The sequence below is a fragment of the Callithrix jacchus genome, chromosome 1, assembly GCF_049354715.1.
Source record: "Callithrix jacchus isolate 240 chromosome 1, calJac240_pri, whole genome shotgun sequence".
Lineage (NCBI taxonomy): Eukaryota > Metazoa > Chordata > Mammalia > Primates > Cebidae > Callithrix > Callithrix jacchus.
The window spans coordinates 162280915-162302200 of NC_133502.1; the positions used below are offsets into that span (position 1 = coordinate 162280915).

The 21286-nt window shown below is 52.2% G+C and overlaps 1 protein-coding gene across 33 annotated transcripts in view; it reads left to right on the forward strand.

The window, feature by feature from the left end:
• ZNF618 (zinc finger protein 618) overlaps positions 1-21286 on the forward strand; it is a 182543-nt gene that overhangs the window by 108387 nt on the left and 52870 nt on the right. For 19 of the 33 annotated variants that reach the window (XM_035255332.3, XM_035255420.3, XM_035255305.3 and 16 more), the window contains exons 3-6: positions 4348-4607; positions 14657-14752; positions 19060-19137; positions 19645-19683. In XM_035255332.3, the coding sequence (XP_035111223.1) occupies positions 4348-4607; positions 14657-14752; positions 19060-19137; positions 19645-19683 (473 nt within the window). The remainder of the gene's footprint in view (positions 1-4347; positions 4608-14656; positions 14753-19059; positions 19138-19644; positions 19684-21286) is intronic. The other 14 variants (XM_035255426.3, XM_035255342.3, XM_035255350.3 and 11 more) reach the window with 1 other exon arrangement.

The following is a 21286-nucleotide window of genomic DNA, read 5'->3' on the forward strand; positions in this document are numbered from 1 at the left end:
GAGGCAAGGATGAACCAATGTTGTCATTATCATGGCAGCTGCCGTTCATGGAAATCTCCTCTGTGCCCACCCTCGCAGCTGGCAAGAGTCTTGGTCCTCCTTTAACAGACAAGGAAACAGAGGCTCAGAGAAGGGATTCTCTTGCCCAAGGCTGCAGGATGTGTGGGTGGGCAGATGAGAGTTCCATCCAGCCTGCCTGACTCCAGCAGCTCCTCCCTGCCCCTGCCAGGATGCCATGGTGCTGATGTGGACCTTGGGAGCAGGAAGGGACACTGAATCTTTTCAGATAGCATGGTCTAGCGCTCTCGAGGCCTCAGGCTGAGCTTCAGAACACTGGCTGTGAAGAAAGCCCCGGGGATTGGGAGGCTGAGGCGGGTGGTTCACGAGGTCAAGAGCAAAACTCTGTCTCAAAAAAAAAAAAAAAAAGCCCGGGGGTAAGGGAGTTCTGGTCAGGGGGACCCCTTCTGTTTCCCTCCCTCCCATCACTTTTCCCAGTGAGTCTCAGGACTCTGACCATTAGCACCCATGTGGTCTTAGCTAGGAAACGGGAATGTCAGCTGCTTTCTTGAGTCCCCAGCTTGAATGCGGATACACATCGTTCACTATTAGCTTCATCAGCATGACGACCTCTGCAGCACTAGGCAGTCCTCACTCCCTCACCGCCTGCATCCCATTACAGAACAGTTGTAGAGCTGGCATTCACACCATTGTTGGTCCACCTCCACAGCCCAAACTTCACAGCCATGCGCTAAAGTCTGTGTCGCTTAAGATCCTTTGCTTGCATCCTCTGCACATGCCCCTTCCCGGCCCTCCATAAAAAGGACAGTAGGTAGATACAGTAGAATGTCTCTACCAGTAGCAAATGTTCTAGGTCCTATGTAGACATTACCTTATTTTGCACAGCACTGTGGGGTAGGAACTATGTTTATCCCCATTGTACGGATGTAAAGACTGAGGCTTGGAGGAGTCAAGTCATTATGTAAGAGCCTGCAACTGGCAGTTTTGAGATTTGGCCCTAGGATGATCCAACTTCCAAACCTGGTACTTGGCCCTTCTGCTCCAGTGCTTCTCATGTGGGGAGCTCACCATCTCCCGGGGATCCTCCTTTCTTGTTGGCCAGCAGCAGGAGTCACCTCCCTCTCTAAAGCCACAGCTGTCCCCTTGTGACTCGTTGGACCTGCCATTTCCAGTCATATCTTAGGCCTCACAGAACTTGAGTTTTTTTTTTTTTTTTGCCCTGTGGTGTTCTGCAGCTAGGTGGGGCCATGTTCCCCTCTAGGGGGTCAGGGGGACTCTAGGTCATGATATTGTCTCCCACAGAGGTGGCATCAGCCCGCAAAGCCTGGGAACCTCCAGTTCTCCTGCTCACCCATGAGCACCTTTGTTTTGACTCTGTTCTGGATGCTGAAGGTCAAGGATGGGTGATGTGGGGTGGCCTTGGCTGTGGGTGAGGAGGCTGTCGTCTGCGACTTTCTCTCCCAGTCCAGGCTGCCTGCCTGAGGTACCTGTCCCACCTCGTACCATCCATGTGACTTTGGGTATATTATCTCACCTCTCAGTGCCACAGTTCCTAGACTGTAAAGTGGAGAGAATACCAAGATTTTCTTCCTAGAGTCACTGCTAAGGAAGAAAGGAATTAGTGTGTTAGAACAGCGCTGGGCACTTAAGTGTAAGTGTTTCTTAAATAAATGAAGGAAATGAATTCTGAGGTGATGGAATCATGCAGTTTTACACTTCCTTACCGTGGAGAAGGGCAAAAGCTCAGACAGTGTGTCTGGTGCCTCTGATGGGGCAGACGCATGAGGAGGAGGCATCACTGGGTGCCAGTGAAGCTCTAACCATGTGTCATTATTAACAATGGTAATGGTGACTGTGTCCTGAGAGCAATGCCAGCCAGGCTCTGTGCTGAGTACTTTCCATGTGATAGTTGATTAAAATCTGCATGACAACCCCGTTAGCTCCATTTTGCAGTTGGGAAAAAACCAAGGCTCAGAGGTTAGGTGGCCGGCTCGAGGCCCACGGCGAGGAAGTGGTTGGCACGCTAGCCCTTGCTCCTGACTGGTCTTCACAGCGTGCCCTCACACTCGCTTTCCATCTGAGTCCTGGCCTTCTGTGTGAGTCGTCTTGGGCTGCTGTTAACAGAACGCCGTGGATGTCATGCCTACTGCCGTAGGCTTCATTAAACAACAGAAGTTCATTTTCTCACCCTTCTGGAGGCCCGAGGTTGTGGTTAGCTTGCCAGCACAGTTGGGTTCTGGAGAAGGCTGCCTCCTGGCTGCAGAGGGTCACCCTCTCACTGTATTCTCATGTGGGGGAGAGAGCAATCTCCTTTTCTTCCTGCAAAACCACCTGTTCCCTCATAAAGGCCCCTCCTATGTGACCTCATTTAGCCACATTTAACCTCCCCAAGTCACTATCTCCAGATCCAGTCACACTGGGGGTTAGGGCTTCACCATATGAATTGGGGGCACACAGTTCGGTCCGCAGCACCTCCTCATGGCCTCCCTCATTAGCTGGGGCCTTCCCTCTCTCTCTTTGCTCAGTTTCCCAGCCTTTCTCCACCCTGGGGGAAAGCTGAAGCTGGGAAGGACAGCAGATGTGATGAAACCCATACTCCAATTATAATGGGGGCTGCCTGAAACCCAAAGAGGAGAAGCGTCTTGCCCAAGGCCACACAGCAAGCCTCCCATAGATCGAGGACTGGAGCCTGGGTCCCTGAGTCCCAGCCCAGTGCCTCTGCTATGCTGCAGTTGGAATGCTGGCATTCCTGGCCTGGGTGTGTCTGGAGTCTGGGCCTTGAAATTCACAGACCACACTCTCCTCTGGAGCAGTAGAGAGGCAGGCATGGCCAGGGCCGTGTCTCTGGGCCTAGAACATGACTTGATTGCCCAGTATGTGCACGCCTCGGTTTCCCCACCGCACAGAGAGCAGTCATGGGGATGCTTCCCTTGTCAGAAGGCTGTGGGACCCTTTGGATGATAACATGGACGGCCATGTTGAAAGGAGGATGCTTCAGAAGTGGATGGCAGGGACCTGGCTTTCTGCCTTGGCCTGTCCCTGATTTTATGTCTGACCTGAGCAAGTCACAGCTCTGCCTTAGGCCTTACTGTCCCCCTCATGAAGGCCTTCAGTGACCCATGCCCTGCCCACTTCAGAACTGACATGAGAACATCATTGAGGATGTTTTCCAGTGTTTGAAGAGCCCCCTCCCTGCTATAGTGTTGGCTCCGTGACCTCTCAACCCAGTGTCTTTTTGAATTGGAGGTTCCCATTTGTAAAACAGGAGCAGGGAAGAGCCTGGACAAGATCTCAAGCTTCTTGCCTAGGAACGAAGGGAACAGCACTGGATACTGCACACATTAAAGCACTGAAACCCTTACTGCCCAAAGCCTGGTTCGAAGCCCAGCAGCCCTGGCCCTACCTGGGAGCTTGTTAAAAATACAGAATTTTGGTCCGGTGTGGTGGCTCACACCTATAATCCCAGCACTTTGGGAGGCCGAGGCGGGCAGATCACAAGGTCAGGAGATCGAGACCATCCTGGCTAACACAGTGAAACCTCGTCTCCACTAAAAATACAAAAAATTAGCTGGGTGTGGTGTAGTCCCAGTTACTTGGGAGGCTGAGGCAGGAGAATCTCTTGAATCCAGGAGGCAGAGATTGCAGTGAGCCAAGATCGAGCCACTACACTCCAGCCCGGGTGACAGTGAAACTCCATCTCAACAACAACAACAAAATGCAGAATCTCTGGGTGAGGCGTGGTGGTATGGTACCTGAAGTCCCAGCCACTCAGGAGGCCGAGGTGGGAGGGGCACTTGAGCCCAGGAGCTTGTTCATGTTCTGCCTGCACAACATAGTGAGACCCGTCTCTAAAAAGGAAAAGAAATGCAGAATCTCAGGCTCGACCCCAGAACAACTGAGCTAGAATCTGCATTTTGTCAAGATCCCCAGTCGATCTGTAGGCACACTGAAGTCCAGGAAGAACTGATTTTAACCAGCTGGAGGTGCCCTTTTAGGTCACTTGTAACTCCAGTGCAAACAAATCGGTGGCAAGCAAGCCAGCTGGGCACATCTAGACCTCTTGAGACCTCAGCTTCCCCAACTGTAAAATGGGCAGAGTTGGAGTCTTTCTTGCTCAATAGTGTTCAAATTGTGCTCCTTAAAGCCTCAGGATTTCCTGGATGACCCTCAAGGGTAGCTATGGGGGTCTTGTGGAAAGCTAAGGGGGTTGGGGTGGGGCTAGCATTCGTTATGCACACAGCCTTGCATGTTCCTGTGGTGCCATGGGCTGATGGGCTCCTGTGTAGGTCTGGAGGAAGAAGATATTGAACGAACTCTCTTCTTTCCCAGGGAGCGCTTGAAGCGCAGCCAGAAGAGCACCAAGGTGGAGGGCCCAGAGCCAGCGCCAGCCGAGGCCTCACTGAGTGCCGAGCAGGGAACGATGACGGAGGTGAAGGTGAAGACGGAGCTGCCGGACGACTACATCCAGGAGGTGATCTGGCAGGGCGAGGCCAAGGAGGAGAAGAAGGCGGTCGGCAAGGATGGGACCAGCGACGTGCCTGCCGAGATCTGCGTGGTGATTGGCGGTGTCCGCAACCAGCAGACCCTTGGTGAGTGTCCAGCTTCTGTGGTCAGGGCGGAGACCAGGGTGGGAACGTGGAGTCAGAGTCCTGGAGAGAAGGGTCCTGGCGCCTCTGCCCCTTCCCTGGCTGAAATAACCTTTGCTGGCTTCCCTCTGCCTTCAGGGAGAGTGCTCAGCTTCTTAGACTTGCCTTTGCTTGTGTAGTTCCTGGCTGGAGAGCCCTTTTTTCCTGCTGGACACCAGGTCCCTACCCATCCGTCAGTGCCCTGTTTAAGTCAAAGTCTAGAACCTTCTGGGGGCCCAGTGAATCCCTATGTCTGTCTTAGGGCTCCCACAGCCCTGGGGCGTCCCGCGCAGCCCTTACTGCTTGGTATCCTAAATGCCTCTCTGCTTTTCTCCCTCCTGGAGGGAGGCAGATCCCAGTGCTGGTGCTGCTCAGAGCAGATACCCCATCAGGATTGGATCAGTGACAGATGGCACGTCCTCTGCCTCTTCTGGCCTGGGCCAGGCCTAGAGCACCTCTGTGGAAACACATCTTAGCAACGATTTCTCTGCTCCAGTCTCTAGCATGAGCCAGGGAATACCCCTCAGGGGCTCCCTGCACTGCTGCCAGGTTCATAGACTCAAATGCCCACGAGGCCCAACAAATATGTTTGTTTAGCATAAATAGAGATGAGCCAACAGGACAGGTGGTGGGGGCCATGTCCAGTTAGAGAACGCATGCTGTGCGTGTGGAGGACGGCCACTGCTCAGCTGCTGCACTGATGGTTGCTGGGTGGGGACGCAGCTCAGCGTTGCCACATTGCTAGACAAATCTGCACACCAGAAATGAACATTTTGACGGGAATTCTTTTGGCTTTCAATGTTGGCAACCAACTGACCTTTTGAAATCTGCCAAACAAAACATATCCGTGGGTCAGAGTCCCTGTGGGCACACGTTTGCAACCTAAAGTCCTCGTTCCTGGCATGGAGGCCAGAAAATGGTCTGGCCCCAGACTTTTGCTTTCTTCCACACCCTCCTCCATGCTTCCAAGGCTCAGCGTGTTCTCAGAAGTGCTGCTGCCGCCCCAGCCTCTGCTGCCTTCCTGGTCCAACTCTGGCTTACTTGCATCTTCCTGATGTGCATCCTGTATGCAGCACACACGGCCTTGTTTCTGCAAGTTTAGACTCAAACCATGTTGCCTTTTCTTCCCAACTGCTGAGAATCATCCCCAAACTCCCTTTCCCAGCTGTTCCCTGCTGCTTGTGACCATCTCAGCCCCTCCTGGGTCATGGCAGCATCCTGCTAACAGCCATGCTTTTGCATCTTACCTCCCCTCTGCTCGGCTGCCAGGAGGCCTTAGCCAAAACACAACACCAACCATACTGCTCCCCTTCTTATAACCCTGGGACTCCCTACTGTCTCCAGAGTCGAGGCCAGAGCATTAAGAGGCTCCATAACTGAACCTTCCAGCCCCATTTCTTGCTTCTGGTCTTTCCATACAGTCTGCTTTTCCTGTATTCTGTGTATGCTGTTGCCTCTTTCAGGAATGCCTTCCCCATTTCCACTTGCTCAAATCCAACCAGTCCTTCAAGGCCAGCTCCACTGCCACCCCCTCTCCGAAGACTTTCTTTTTCTTTCTTTCTTTCTTTTTTATTTTTGAGACAGAGTCTCACTCTATTGCCCAGGCTAGAGTACAGTGGTGTGATCTCAGCTCACTGCAACATCCACCTCCTGTGTTCAAGCAATTCTCCTGCCTCAGTCCCCCAAATAGCTGGGATTACAGGCACCCACCACCACACCTGGCTAATTTTTGTATTTTTAGTAGAGATGGGGTTTCACCATGTTGGCCAGGCTGGTCTCGAATGCCTGACCTCAGCTTATCCACCTGCCTCAGCCTCCCAAAGTGCTGGGAATGTAGGTGTGAGCCACCGTGCCTGGCCCGGAAGACTTTCTTGATCTCTTAAGATGAGAGTGGGCTATTTCTACCCTGCTCCTCAGTTGGTGTACTTTCTGCTTTCTTTTTAGATTAAAGGGGCCCTGTCTGTGCCTGTCTCTTCCATGAAAGTGGAAACCCCTAGAGATTGGGGCTCCAGGACCTGCCAGATTTATGCCTCCATGCTCCCTGCCTACACTCCACAATACCAAACAAAGTATTGGTTTCTGGGAGTGGTGATGTTGACGTTGGTGCTGCAACTCTCAGGGTGGGGCCAGGTTATGCTGCAGTAACAAAAGATCCTGAAACATTCAAGATATCTTGGTGGCTCGAAACCACAGCACTTGATTTCTTGTTCACACTACATGTCCATTGGGTGTCACGAGGGAGCTCTGCTCACCTCTGGATCCAGATTAAAAGCTGTCATGTAGAATGCTGCCAGCCAAGTGACAGAGGGAAAGCATGCTGTGGAGGGACTTAACTCTGGCAATTAACTGCTGCAGCCAGAGAGAGAGGCGTTAATTCTGCTCACAGTCCTTGGCCGGGACTAGTCACACAGCCCCACCCAACCTCAAAGAGGCTGGGAAATGCCATCCTCCCAAGTGATGGAATAGGGGTGAACCAGGAATGTTTGGGGAGGAGCAGGAGTGACTTAGGCGAGTATTGAATGAGAGAATGAGTCTTTTAAGGGGCCTGCGCTGACGCTTCTCCACCAGTGTTCACTCCCCGAGGCCAGGGACTATCTTAATCACTGGTGGATTTGTTAGTTAATGGAGAAGACCTGCCCTTGCTCTCTGTGGTATGTGTGTGTTAAGACTCATTAGACCCAGTAGCTGTTTCTGCCCTTCACCAGGAGATGCCCGGTGAAGAGTGGTTGAATCTGAATCCTGGGATAGAGTCAGCGGTCTGGATTCAGTGGGAAAAGCCTTGGGCAGCCAGGCCAGGGAAATGCTGGGAATCTTCCTTAGACCAGCTGCTTGCACAGTGAGAGCCCCAGGGCCTGTGAGCCTCATGCCAGCCACCAACGCTAGTTTCTAGCTCAGCTGCTGCTCAGCAGCAGGGTCCTTGGCCTCACTGTGCCTTAGTGTCCTCCTGTGTTAAATGAGGCGTGGTCCCTGTCATGGCCACCTCATGGGTGTGGCCATGCAAGGTGGCAGTGGAAGGAAGCAGTGTTGCCTGAGGAGAATGAGCTGGGATCCTTGGCCTGGGAGTGAATCCAGGCTCCATGACTTAATAGGTGTGCCACCTTGGACCCTGTCTGTCTCGGTTCTTACAATTAATTGCAAAATCGTCAGGCTATCTGAATATTCAATGAGATAATGAATGCAAAGTGCTCAATATTGTAGGTAGTAAATAATAAGCTATTACTCTTAGTAGTACTAATATTAATAGTGTACAGTGCCTCTTCAAGAGGAAGGAATAGTCATCGTTTCTGCTTTTTCCCATCTAAGAAGTAAACCAGTGCAATGTATTGAAATGATGGGTTGGGGAAGAAAGTCGGCGCAGGATAAGGTGTTAGAAGACACGGGTTCCAAGTGGGCTTCAGTTTTCTCATCTGAGAACTAGACTGGGAAACCTGTCTGGACTTTGGTGTTCCTTCTAGTACTGCTTCCCTGGAATTCAGGGACTTTGAGTATCTTGTGAAACTTTTCAGTAATCTGCTTTGGGCAGACCCTTGTGAAAAAGGTTTAGAAGCCCCAGTGACAGGTGATGTGTGGAGCTGCCACCATGGAGCCCTGCAGAAGTGGTGGTAGAGTGCTCCCTGCTGTCATGGCGGCTCATCTTGCGTGTTTGAAGGCAGGCTCTCTTGCCTGGGGATGGGGGATTTCTTACAAGGGTCAGGCTCAGAGGAAGCTGGCTTGGCCTCATCACCAGGAAAGAAAGGCATTTAAAAACAAAATCAGTGTTAGAGTTGAACCTTTTGAACTCCTCTCATCTCCAGATGGCAAGTATATTTTAACTTGTGGGTCAAGTCCAAGCAGTTGCTACTGGCTGTAAGGAGTTATCTGTTGCAGATTCTAAAGGGTGCCATGATTGATTGTCGATGTCTGCCCTGGATGTAGAGGTGGGCAGTGGAGCTAGGCATGCTGTCAGTTTGATACCTCTGACCTCCTTATTTTATAGAGGGGCAGACAAAGGCCTGGGGAAAGGATGAGAGTTACCTAGGGTCACCCAGCAAGTTGGTGACATTTTCTTTCATGACATGAAGGGCCCACTCCACCTCACAACCCCTGCCTCCTACCTGCTTCTGAAAGTATATCAAGGAGGGAAAGCTGACCCAGGGACCTGGCTGGGTGGGAAGCTGGTTAGAGCTGTGCCTTTAAGGGAGCTCCTGCCGTAGAGTGCATTCATTGTGCTGGTCACCGGGCATGGGAGAGTTAACATGTTCCAGGGGCACTTGGCAGGGGAGTGCTGGGTGCTGTGGTGCCGAGGGCCTCCTGAGTGCTTCGCTCACCCAGCCTCGCTCTGGGCTCAGAGACGGGCTCTGTTGCGGAGTAGAATAGCGTTCCTGTTCAGTCACCCAGTGCTGCGCCATGAGGGAGCCTCCCCGAGTCCACACTGGCCCTTTAATAGCCATCAGACAAACAATGTTCCCAGTGACACAAACATTATCCAAGGCACTTCCCGTGGAGGAGCCCGGGTCATGGACATGCAGATGGCATTTGGCAGCTTCTCCTGTTGGAGTCAGGAGGGGCATCAGTGCCCAGGAGGCTGGCTACCAAGATCGCAGTGGTTGCTGCTGCTTCTCTGCTACCCAGAGAGTTCCCTGTGCGGAGAAGGGTGTCGCTCACTCCAGGAAAGAACATCACTGCCATTGGAGCTGGTGTGGGGTGTGGGGACAAGACCAAGAGCTTCCTTTTATAGCAAGAGCAGCAGAGATGATACTAAACTTGATAACTTTGTTGGATAAAAGCAGAAGTGAAAGAAAGGAAGTTAGCAGATGCCTGCACCCACCTGAAAGGCTGTGTGAACAGCTCTTTACAGTAGCCCCAGGAAGGAAGGGCAGAGCCACATCTGAGGTTTCAGGGGTCCTCTGGGAGGAATAGTAAACACAGGCACTGCCATTGCTCCTGCTCAATCCCATGCTCGTGGCAGACACTGCGAATTGATGACTGCACATTGTCCAACAATGCGCCTCAGAATCCTTCTCAGCAGTACAGCAAGAGGTCTCTGCCAGTCAGCTAGAACTGAAAAATTAGAAGTGGAAACCTGCTTGCCATTCTTGTCCTCGATGAAGATAAGGCAAGTTGGGTTTACAAGAATCAGGGCATCCAGCCAACAGGCCATTTCCTAGCTTTTAAGAGAGAAGGATGCCCGCATCCCATCATGATGGTCCAGGTATACTGTCAAGCAGTAGGTGCTCCTCCCCGGACTGTGGTCCTTAATCCTGAGGTGGTTACTAACAAGGCAGTCCAGGGAGAGCTGTAGGGGCCGGAGACCCAAGACTTACCCAGCTTCCCCAGTGGCAGTGCAGGAGACCATGGAGAGAACGAGTGGCCCAGACTTGATTCTCTTCAGATGAGGGACAGGGACCAACTGGGTCCTTCCCGCAGAGAGTCAGCTCGGTGCGGAGAAGAGCTCCATGGAGGAGCTAAGGGATGTTTGTCCTGGGTTAGGAGGAGACTGGGGTTAGTGGAGGCATGAGGGGGAGGATGATGGAATCTAAATATTCACAACTTATAGCATTTTGCAAGGGGCATATGGAGCAGACACATTCCAGGGTGTCCCAGCCAATACGGAGAAGTCTCCAGGAGGGGATTTCAACTCAGTAAAAGGAAGGACTTTGTGTGATCATGGGAACTGTTGGATGTGCACCTGTGAAGGAGTGAGTTCCTTGTCCTGACATAGGTGATCAGGGAGGATCACTGGACAAAGTGCAGGAGGGAGAGTCAAGGATCAGACAGAGGGGAGACTGGATCCTGCAAGGCTGTTTCTAGGCAGTGAGCTTTCAGGACCAAGGTAAAGAGGTGTTTTCAAACACACAGGGCAGCCCGGGGAGCGTGGGAAGGAGGAAGGAGCTCCAGCCAGGAGGCAGCAGCTAGGCTATGGTGCTGGAAGAAGCAGCAGAGGAGCTTGACAGTCATTCAGACACAGCCACGTGGGTTTCAGCCTGTGACAGACCCAGGCAGCGTAGGTGCCAGGTTCTGATTCATCTGCCAGCTGATAGTTAGTTTCCTGTTTCAATAGGTTGTTGGCAGAGCCTCACACGAGAGCCTGCCAGAACCAACTCTCAGCTCTTTGCTGCAGCCACTCGGAAAGGAGGCGTTCTGGCCACTCTCCAGGCGCGTCCTGTCTCTGCTACTGACGCTTCCTCCTGTGGTCTGAAGGGCTGGGGAGTCCCTGTTAGAAAGGGCCCCAGGGCTGTAAGTCAAGAGCTCCGGGTTTACCCTACTGTGGGGCCTTGGATAAGCCCCTTAACTTCTCCAAGCCACGTGTCTTGAATGATCAGTAGGTAGAATAAAGCCGGCACCTCTTTCCAGTAGAGTTGTTGGGGGCAGAGGGAAGTAATAGGCATGCAAGTGTTTTTAACAGGGGATAAAAAAACGTAAAACCAGTACCGCTGCTGTCAGCTGAAACCTCAGGACACTGATATCTCTAGGACACTGATTACCTCTAGAGTGACAGGAACCTAAAAGGCCAAGGATTTCAAACATTTGTTTTTGCTCAGTACCTCCTAAAAGAATTTTGAAAACTGTATCTTCTTTTTCACATGTTTAAGTTGACATCTAACATTTTTATCCAAAGTTTAAATCATTGCAAAGGATATAATTTCCAGGATATTGTGATACTGTGTTTAAAAAAAAAAAAAAAGGTGGCATTTTGGAAATAAAACTGTGAACCAATTTTCAAAACGTATCCAAGGGAATCCAAACACCACCACTATTTGATATCCGCCATCATCACTTCAGAAACATATAAACAAGCCTATCTTTAACAGTCAGAAATTTTACATCTTTCCTTTTTCTCCTTGAGCTCATATTTCCAGTCCACTGCCCCCACAGGATTTTATCCTAATGTAAAATATATTTTTTTATGCTTGAAAGTCTTTTATTGATCACTGTTTCATACTCATCTGCTGTAACAAGATATACATAAATTGAAATTTCTAAAAAAAAATTTCCTGGGATCATAAAGCTCTACATTCTCCAACATTTTTTCCCCCGTTTGAGTTGTTATTAGCATACAATTCATCAAAACCAAATTTAGGTAAATAGTAAATGTAAAAGTAAAAAATTATTGAAAACGCATCTCTTAATGAAATGGATAGGGCTTCATTTCTTTCTCAATTGGCTCCTGTATCTGTGAATTAATATTTCTTGTTGCTAGAAGGAGACAAGATTCAGCTTTAATTTAATTCCTATCTTTTGGTTTTTGTAGGTCTAAGTGCTTCGAAAGCTCTCAGTTACATAAATAAGGAGCTGGCAATGGAGAGAGTTTTGTTCCACAGTGTCACTCAATTCTTTGAATTCCTTCCAAGTTATATGCCAGAAATCACACGGGGGTCTATCATCAGACAATATTTTTAATGGTCTCTTGCCTGACAACTCCATTAGATCCTCCTTCAGTTTTGTTGAGAGCAAAGAATTGGAAATCACCAGACTTGAAAAAGGAGTCGTTCCCGGTCGTTAGATCCACTCACTTTATGAGCCTGGCGCCGATGTGGTAGGGGCACCTCTTTGCTTAGAGCCCCAAGGTTTTCATCTCTTGGGGCACTCAGGCACCGTGGTAGGATTAGCGGTGGGTGAAAGGATCGTCTTTTGTTTGTAACGTGGCAGAAGGGTGAAGGTGAGAGTGGGAAGAACCAGGAAGTGGGGCCTCCCACCTGCCAGGTTCTCTGGCACACTGATTTGAGGAAAGAACACATTTAGAAGCTGATGATTCTCTGAAGGCTGCATGGACCTGCTTACCCCCTGGGCAGCTGCTGCATACTCCCAGGAGATTTGTGCCTCACTTGGAAGTCCCTGCTCCAGAGGACATTTGGTCTGAGGCCAAGCCCCACATCCTCAGGAAACCTACTTGTCCATGACTTCCCCATTCAGATCCCTGTCCTTCGGCAAGCCCTGGACCCAGCTCCTATTGCATGTTTGAACGGAGAGGGCTGGGCACTCCTAAGCATTCGTTCTCTGAACAGCAGCTCCCGAGTCGCTCCAAGCTAAATATGGACTGCCCGTTGTAAGGAAACAGCCTTGTGTCCCTACCCTGGTGTTTTCTTCTCTCATTCACCTGCTTTGGATTTCTGTCTTGTTGCGTTTTGTGAATCCCGAAAGACGTCTAAGCTTCTCTGGACCTAGCAAAGGGTTGCTACCCCATGTTCTTTCTCAGAAGCCTATATCCTTTCCTAGGCACTCTCAGCGTCTCCCTCTGTGACATCAGGAACTAGACTCCCCTGGCCTTACCTGATCTGTCAGATGCTCTGGAAGGGAGCTAAGCCAGGTGTTTAGGGAAAGTGCTCAGTGGGAGCTGTGAACTCAGATTTGTTGGGATGGCGAATGCAGATTCCTGTTGCATCACTTGTGCTAGCAGGAATGGGGAGAGGAAAAGTCTGCTCCTGCCTCCTGTGTGCTGGCGAGCCCTGCCAGCCATCCCTGGCAGCAGCCCCGGGGCTCTCAATAAAGGACTCTTGGGAGTCTTGCAGCAGCATCAGACATAGTAGGGGGCTCTGCCACTCTGTAGCATTTAAAGAAAGTGCCATGACTGAAAGGAACACACAACTCACTTGGCATCCAGCAGGTGACCTGGCATGGTGGCAGTAGCATGGTTCTGGATCCCCAAAGCCTACTTTAGCCCAGTTCCTTGCCAGCCACTAGCTGAGCTGCTGGAGCCTTATGCTCATCCTTGCAATGGATGTTGCGTTGCCAGCCTCATGAGGACTTCTGGGAAAATGGTGGATAGAAATGAGACCTGGTGTGCTTGATCATCAGTAAAGGTTCGTTCGTTCCCTCCCTCCCTCCCTTCCTTTCTCTCTCTTTCTTATTTGAGATAGGATTTTACTCTGCTGCCCAGGCTGGAGTACAGTGGCATGATCACAGCTCACTGCAGCCTCCACCTCCGGGGCTCAAGTGATCTTCTCACCTCCCAAGTAGCTAGGACTACAGGAGGATACCGTACCTGTATTTTTTATATTTTCTGTAGAGATGAGGGTCTTGCTATGTTGCCCAGGCTGGTCTTGAACTCATGAACTCAGATGATCTGCCTGCCTTGGCCTCCCAAAATGCTGGGATTCACTGCACGCAGCTCACAAGCACCATTTCTTCATGGTACTTTCCAAGAGGCTAGTTGCGTGGCTTGGGAACAGATCAGATCTGACCGACCTCTGGTGCTATGCGTTGCCCCTCTGGTCCTCACTTTCCTCTTCTGAAAAATGGGGATAATAATCACCTTTACCTGCTGGAATTGTGAAGATGAACGGAGCTGGTGTGAGAAGCTCCTGAGCCAGGACCCTGAGGCCACTAGCTGGCTGCGTGAACTGTGCTCGATGCTGCACACACCTGCCCTAGCCTCTGCTTCCTCACCTGTGCAGCGGGGCAGAGGTCAGTCTGCATGGAAACATTGCAGATGAAGGGAACCCAGACAGGCGGTGATGGTGACAGCCATGGTTCCTAGAGGACAGAAGTAGCTGGGATGAGCAGAAGAGGAAGTGTGCTGGGCAGGGAGTCAGGCATTGGGGCTGGGACCGTCTGAGCTGAGTCCCCAAGAAGGCCCTCCTCGCCCCACGGCATCAGTCTGGGTCTACATTGGTCAAAGGCCAGGGGGATACATGGGCACTGCACCCATGGGGCCTATCTCCTTGGAGGGTCATTTTGCCAGATGGTTTTTGGGTAGAAATTGTATGTTCCAATTATATGATGAATCAGAATACAGAGAAAACACAAAACTTCAGGGAGCTGTTGGCCTGTGGCTGCTGCATCCTGCGGTGCCTCAGCCTCCCTGGGGAGCACATGGATGCCCCGTGGCCAGCACAAGGTTTTTAATGAAGAGGTAGACAGTGTAATCTGGTCCACGCTTCTCAAAAGGCGGCTGGGGAGACTGAGGCCCTCAAAGCGCAGGTAACTGGCCAACGCTAGACTCAGAGCCCCTCCCCAGCCAACTTCGCCCCTTCCCTAACCTCCCAGGCATTCTCCAACTTTAAGGGCTCTTTCTGATTTCTTACGTAATTCAGATGGAAAAGCGCCCGAAGGCAGCCCCCACGGTGGATCTGTGCGAAGCCGGTATTCAGGGACCTGGATTTTTGACCAAGCATTGAGATATGCATCTGGTACGTGATGGCCGAGGGGTAGTGCCTGGTCCGGGGCCAGCATGGGTGGGGGCACAGCTGGACACAGCCATCTTCGACAGACCTGAGAAAGCAGGCCCTGCTAGCATCTCAGGGTCAAGAAGAATCACCCTCCTCATCCCCTGTCCTGGGATCCCAGAAGGACTGCAGTGCTGGAGGGAAGATAGAGCATGTGGAAATCTGGATGCCTAGAATGTCCAGCGCATTTTGGCGGCACTTCCTGTGGGCTGCAACTCTGAAACAGGCCAAGGGGACAAAAGGGTCCAAGCCAAATGTGTTTGGGAGACCCCGGGTTAAACCAGCCGCTGACCTTTCACTGCAGGACTTCTCAGAGCCTGCGTCTGCTCCTGTGCCCTGGCCTCCCCAGGACGGCCACACCACGAGGTCTCCTCATGCTCGCTTGGGCATGGTCCTCTTTTTCTTGGGGTGCATTCAGGAAGTTGGGTTCCAAAGAATAAACTTTGGAAAATGCTGCAAGTAACAGCAGCTGTCATGTATCGAGTGTCTGCTGTGGACCAGGCCCTGTGCTAAGGACCCACTGTGAAAGGTGGACAGTGTTACACAGAGGAAACTGAGGCGCTGGTCATTCCATGACTTGTCCAGGGCTCCCTCCGCTGGGATGTGGTGAGTCGGAGTTTGAACCCAGATTTGCTGGTATCGCTGCACCGTGGGCTGCCACTCTGGTGAACTCTCCCCATGCCCCACTTCTCACCTCTCTGGCCCCATCTGCATATAGGGGAACCTGAAGCCCAGAGTCAGGCTGAGTGAGGGGCAGGCGGGGCCCAGGGTCTTAGGCTGAGTGAGGTGCAGGCGGGGCCCAGAGTCTTAGGCTGAGTGAGGGGCAGGCGGGGCCCAGGGTCTTAGGCTGAGTGGGGGACAGACAGGGCCCTGGGTCTTAGGCTGAGTGGGGGACAGACAGGGCCCTGGGTCTTAGGCTGAGTGGGGGACAGACGGGGCCCTGGGTCTTAGGCTGAGTGAGTTGCAGGCGGGGGGCCCTGGGTCTTAGGCTGAGTGAGGGGCAGGCGGGGCCCTGGGTCTTAGGCTGAGTGAGGGGCAGGCGGGACCCTGGGTCTTAGGCTGAGTGGGGGACAGACAGGGCCCTGGGTCTTAGGCTGAGTGAGGTACAGGCGGGGCCCTGGGTCTTAGGCTGAGTGAGGGGCAGGCGGGGCCCTGGGTCTTAGGCTGAGTGAGGGGCAGGCGGGGCCCTGGGTCTTAGGCTGAGTGAGGGGCAGGCGGGGCCCTGGGTCTTAGGCTGAGTGAGGGGCAGACGGGGCCCTGGGTCTTAGGCTGAGTGAGGGGCAGGCGGGGCCCTGGGTCTTAGGCTGAGTGAGGGGCAGGCGGGGCCCTGGGTCTTAGGCTGAGTGAGGGGCAGGCAGGGCCCTGGGTTTTAGGCTGCATGAGGAGGGCAGCTCAGGGTCCCTCCTGCTAGCACATGGTGCTCAATCCAGAGACTCTGTGTGCCAGACATGCTGCCTCACTGCATCGGGGGTCAGGAGCCAGCCAAGGAGAGGCTGAGGAGCCATCATGCCCCCCATGATTCCCTCTGTGGGGTGACACCTGCGGGCAAGGCTGCATGTGCCCTCAGCTCTCCCACAGCTTGGGGTGAACCCCCAATGGCCTGCCAGTCGGGATTTGGCTTGGCTATAAACAGTGTCCACTCCACTGACTTGGGCCCCCCGCTGTGGCTCGGCCAGGGCTCCGCCTCTGTGCCCTTAGGCCCCACACTTGCTGCCCTAATGCCATCACCCTGCATTGTCCCCATACCAGCTGGCCTGTCTACTTCTCCTTACACGGAGGATGAGGAACACATCTTGCTCATTGCTGGGGCCTCAGTGCCGGCACATTGCAGGCACTCTGTAAATTCTTCACTGGTTGAAGGGGAATTGGCAGAAACTGCTGAAGAGTGGGTGGAGGCAGTAGAAGAGAGTTGGAGACATTATTACTCAGTGACAGATGAGTGCAACAGCAAGACACCATGGATTTATGGAGCCCTCGCTGTGTGCCAGTCACAGGGCTAAATACAAAGAAATATGCACTGATCTTTGCCCTCCACGTGATTGTATTTTTTCCTGTGTGACAAGGGTAATCCACACACAGACCACTAAATAACAGGCTACTAAATCCTACACTGGAGTTAGGATGACAGCGGCCCCTAGAGTGACCCACAGTAGGACCAGTGGCCCCAGCTCCTGTTCCTCAGCATATGTGGTGTGCCAGCCGACTTACAAGATGAACCTGGTTATCAGGTACGGACCTCAGTCATGAAATGTAGGAATCAGAGGCCGATTTTGCCAGTGGGGAAATGGAGGTTTGGACAGGTAAAAGGATGTGTCTGAGATGAAACAGATAAGGCAAGCTTGTCCAACCCATGGCCCGCAACCCCATGTGGCCCAGGATGGCTTTGAATGCGGCCCAACACAAAATCGTAAATTTTCTTAAAACATTATGAGTTTTTTTGTGTTTGTTTTTTCTTTTTCTTTTTTTTTTTTTTTTAGCTCATCAGCCATCATTAGTGTTAGTGTATTTTATGTGTGGCCCAAGACAATTCTTCTTCTAGTGTGACCCAGGGAAGCCAAAACATCGGAGACCCCAGAGCTGAACTAGGCTTCAGACTCCACATCGGTGCTCTTCTAGCTTTACCTCCTGCCTCAGATCTCCACCCAGGAAATGGGCCGCTGCTTCCAGGCAAGACCAAGGGAGTAGGAGTTAATGATCTCAACCTTCACGGAGGGTCTGGTCTTGTGCTGGGAACACTCTTTATGCAAACTCGGTCTTCACACCAACACTCTTGAATCATCCACATTTTTCCCACGAGGAAATTGAGGCCCAACCAGTAAATGGCAGAGTGAAGACTCTTAGCCCAGGTCTGCCTCTCCCATCCCCAGATGCTGGGTACCAGAATTCCCTGGGGACCTTAGAACAGGCAGGCCCCCACCCCAGCCACTCTAGATTGCAAAACCTGGAGTGGGCTGAGGCCTCTGCATTTGTCGACGCTCCCTGGCTGTTCTGTTAGGAAGAGCAAGGCCTGGGCCCAGGTGGCATCAGATTTTGATGGGGAGCAGGCAGGGACTCTGCCCCTGGAGCCCCTGCCAGGCTGGATCTGAGGGGCTCTTCTTGGCCTCCTACTATGGGCCTTTGCTCTGGCCTCTGCATGGGTAGGTTCTTCCTTTAACCTCTCTGTAGTGCCCACTAGGAGCTCGGCCAGTTCAGTCTCCCTGCTCTTGGGAGAAGGGCCTGGCTAGGAGCTGGAGAGGCTAGAGGCAGGCATTTATACTACGTCGGTCTCTGTGTGTCTGAGGGAACAAGATAACTCTTCAGCAGGTGTGGGGGGTCCTCTTCTTGCTGAGCATGTCTGTAGTGGGGCTGGGAACTTCCTGCAGGGAGTGTAGGGCCACCCCTACGATGTAGGTGCATGTGGTCCCATTCTGCAGATCAGCAGACTGAGGCTTAGTGCATCTAAGGGAATTACCAAGGTCAGGCCAGGTGCGGTGGTTCATGCCTGTAATCCCAGCACTTTGGGAAGCTGAGGCGGGTGGATCACCTGAGGTCAGGAGTTTGAGACCAGCCTGGCCAACATGGTGAAACCCTGTCTCTATTAAAAATACAAAAATTAGCTGGGTGTGGTAGCTGGCACTGGGTGTGATAGCTGGCACCTGTAATCCCAGCTACTCGAGAGCCTGAGGCAGGAGAATCACTTGAACCCAGGAGGCGGAGGTTGCAGTGAGTCAAGGTTGTGCCACTGTACTCTAGCCTGGGAGACAGAGTGAGACTCTGTCTCAAAAAAAAAAAAAAAAAAATACCAAGGTCATGCTGCTGGTGACAGCACAGGGACAGGGACCCAGGTGTGTCCGTTTCACTCTGTCTTAATCTCTGTCCCATCCCAGCAAGGAAAAGGGGTCACTAGAAATTATTCTAATACATTTAAGTGATTATTTCCTTACGTGGATGCAATGTATTCCTTTCAGAGCACTTCTACATTCATCTTCTTTCTCCCCTCAAGGTATAGGGCTGAGAGTTAGCTAAAGAAGTTACCTTCTCCATCTTACATATTTAGAAACTGAGGCCCAGAGATGGTGGGGGTGCCTTGCCCAAGGTCACTCAGAGAATGGGAGGCAAAGCTGGGTCTAGATGCAGGCCTCCTGACTTCTAGCTCAGTGCTGCCTCCTTGCCAGGGACCATCTCCACTCCGGGACTCAGAGTCAGCCACACTTGGAGACATCACCTGTGGGTCCTGGGACCTTGCAGTCACAGAGGTTGGGTGACAAGTTTTTTCTTCTTCTGTTTTCTAGGGTCTTACGAATGTGGAATCTGTGGCAAGAAGTACAAATATTACAACTGCTTCCAGACCCACGTGCGGGCACACCGAGGTGAGAGGATCGCTGGGGCAGAGCCGAACCTCTCATTGCCTGTCTGTTTTCCACTTGGGCTCCCTGTGGGTGACCCCCGAGGCCCTGAGAGCTCCAGCCTTTCCCATTCTCCTCCCGCTTTCATCAGTAGGGCAGGGTGCCAGGCAGAAGGGAGGCCTCCTGATGTGGGATAGCACAGGTGTGGGAGGGGGACACCAAAGGACACACCTGCTTCCCTCGGGCCTCACGCCTCCCAGAATACCTCATCACTGTTCGGGTCAGTGGTCCCCACAGGGCACGTGTTGGGTTCAGTGTGTGTGTTCCTCATGACAAGCGTGGGAGTCAGGGACAGGAGGGATGGTGTCTGCTTCTGCTGGAACCTGGCAGGCAGGGAGGAGAGGCTGACATTAGGGGCCCAGGGCAGGACTGTGAGCTCTTCCCCTGTGACTTCCACGTTCTTTTGTGCTTGACATTGGCCCTGTCACTGGGCTGGTAGGCTCACCCCGGTCCCTCTTTCTCTCTTTGCAGACACCGAAGCCACCTCAGGGGAGGGAGCCTCCCAAAGCAGTGAGTACCTTTTTCTCCTCATGGGCTGCTGAGGGGCAAGGGCTTGGGGTAGGAGGCAGAGGAGATGCTTGTTTCCTCCCCCAGAACTGCTCCAGGTGGCCTCTGAGAGACACAGTTCTGGGGTTCAAGCTTTGGGGCTGGGCCCCGCAACACAGGGCCTCAGAGCGCCATCCCCAAAGTGTGCTCCGTAGCAAGCTCCTTCTGGGAAGGTTAGCAGGTGTTCTGTCCCTGATGATTTCCCCGGCCAAGTAGCTTGGGGAGACCTTGAGAGCAGTTTTCTTTCTTGTGGGTGTTTCCAGCCCCTCTGACAGATGCAGCCCTGGAAGTATGGAGTATGCAGTTCCTTATGTTCTTTTGACTGACTCGTGACTCTGGGGCTCCATCGCTGACTTTTGGGACATGCTGCTTTGGAGCATTTTCTCTTGAGCCCCCACAGCCAGGGGCACTAATTGCTTATTGGTGACTTGCCTTAGGGTGTCATATCCCAGCACCTTAACATCTGTGACAGCACGGCTGCTCACAGGCCCTGCTTACCTTCCCTCCAGTTCTAGACCCCAAGTGCCTGGTTAGCGAGCAGCCAGTGAGGTGTAGGCTAGCATGGAATCACCCCACCCAATAATACAAAGCTGCAGAAGTCACAGTTCTACCTGTCGGTATGTCGCCAACAAAAATGTGTGCATATCTGCTGAAAGATGCAAACTAGAATGTTCTTAGCACACTGTTCCTTGCAGTCCCAAACTAGAAATCCCCAAAGCTCAGTGCTCACTGAATGGATAAGTAAGTCTAGTAACAGAAAGGACCACTGTGTGTTGGTGAGAATGAACAATTTATAGCTACACACTGCAACACGAATGACTCACAATGGTGAGCAAGGCGCAAACAGAGTTCATCCTTGAAGACTGCGTAGAGAAAGGGCAAAAGCGCTGAAACTAATTGTCGGTAGAAGTTGGAAGAGCGGCTCCGCTGGAGAGAGGGCTTCTCGGTTCTGTTTCTTGAGCTGAGTGTGGGTTACATGGGTGTATTCAGTTTGTGGAAACTGAACAAGCTGTACACTTACGATGTGTACACTTTTCTATACCGGGGTTAGCAAGATTTTTCTGTAGAGGGCCAGATGGTAAGTATTTTAGACTTCATAGGCCAGACGTCTCCGTCACAAGTATTCAGCCCTGCCCTTGTAGTGGGAACATGCCAGGAACAGAGATAATATGTAAATGAATTCCTTACCAAAACAGATGGTGGGCAGGATTTGGCCCGCAGACTGTAGCGTGCCAGTCCCCATTCTACAGGCTTGTTACACCACACCATCATAAAAAAAGGTTTTTAACATAATAAATAAACAGCACCACCCCCCACCCAACAGAACCCCAAACCAGAGCAGTTTGAAGAGGTGCCGATGGCTGAGGAAGGATTTTCACTGGCCTGGGTCCTGACAGCGTTTCTTCTGAGGCACTTTCCCATCCACTCCGATTGGATTCTTATGCCAAAGGAGAGGCCGACATGTTCTGGACAGGAATCTGAGACTCAGGTCGGCTAGACACCTGCCACAGGACTCCAGCTGGGAGGAGGTGGGAGCCAGCCCTCCCCCTCCAGCCCTGTCCTTCCT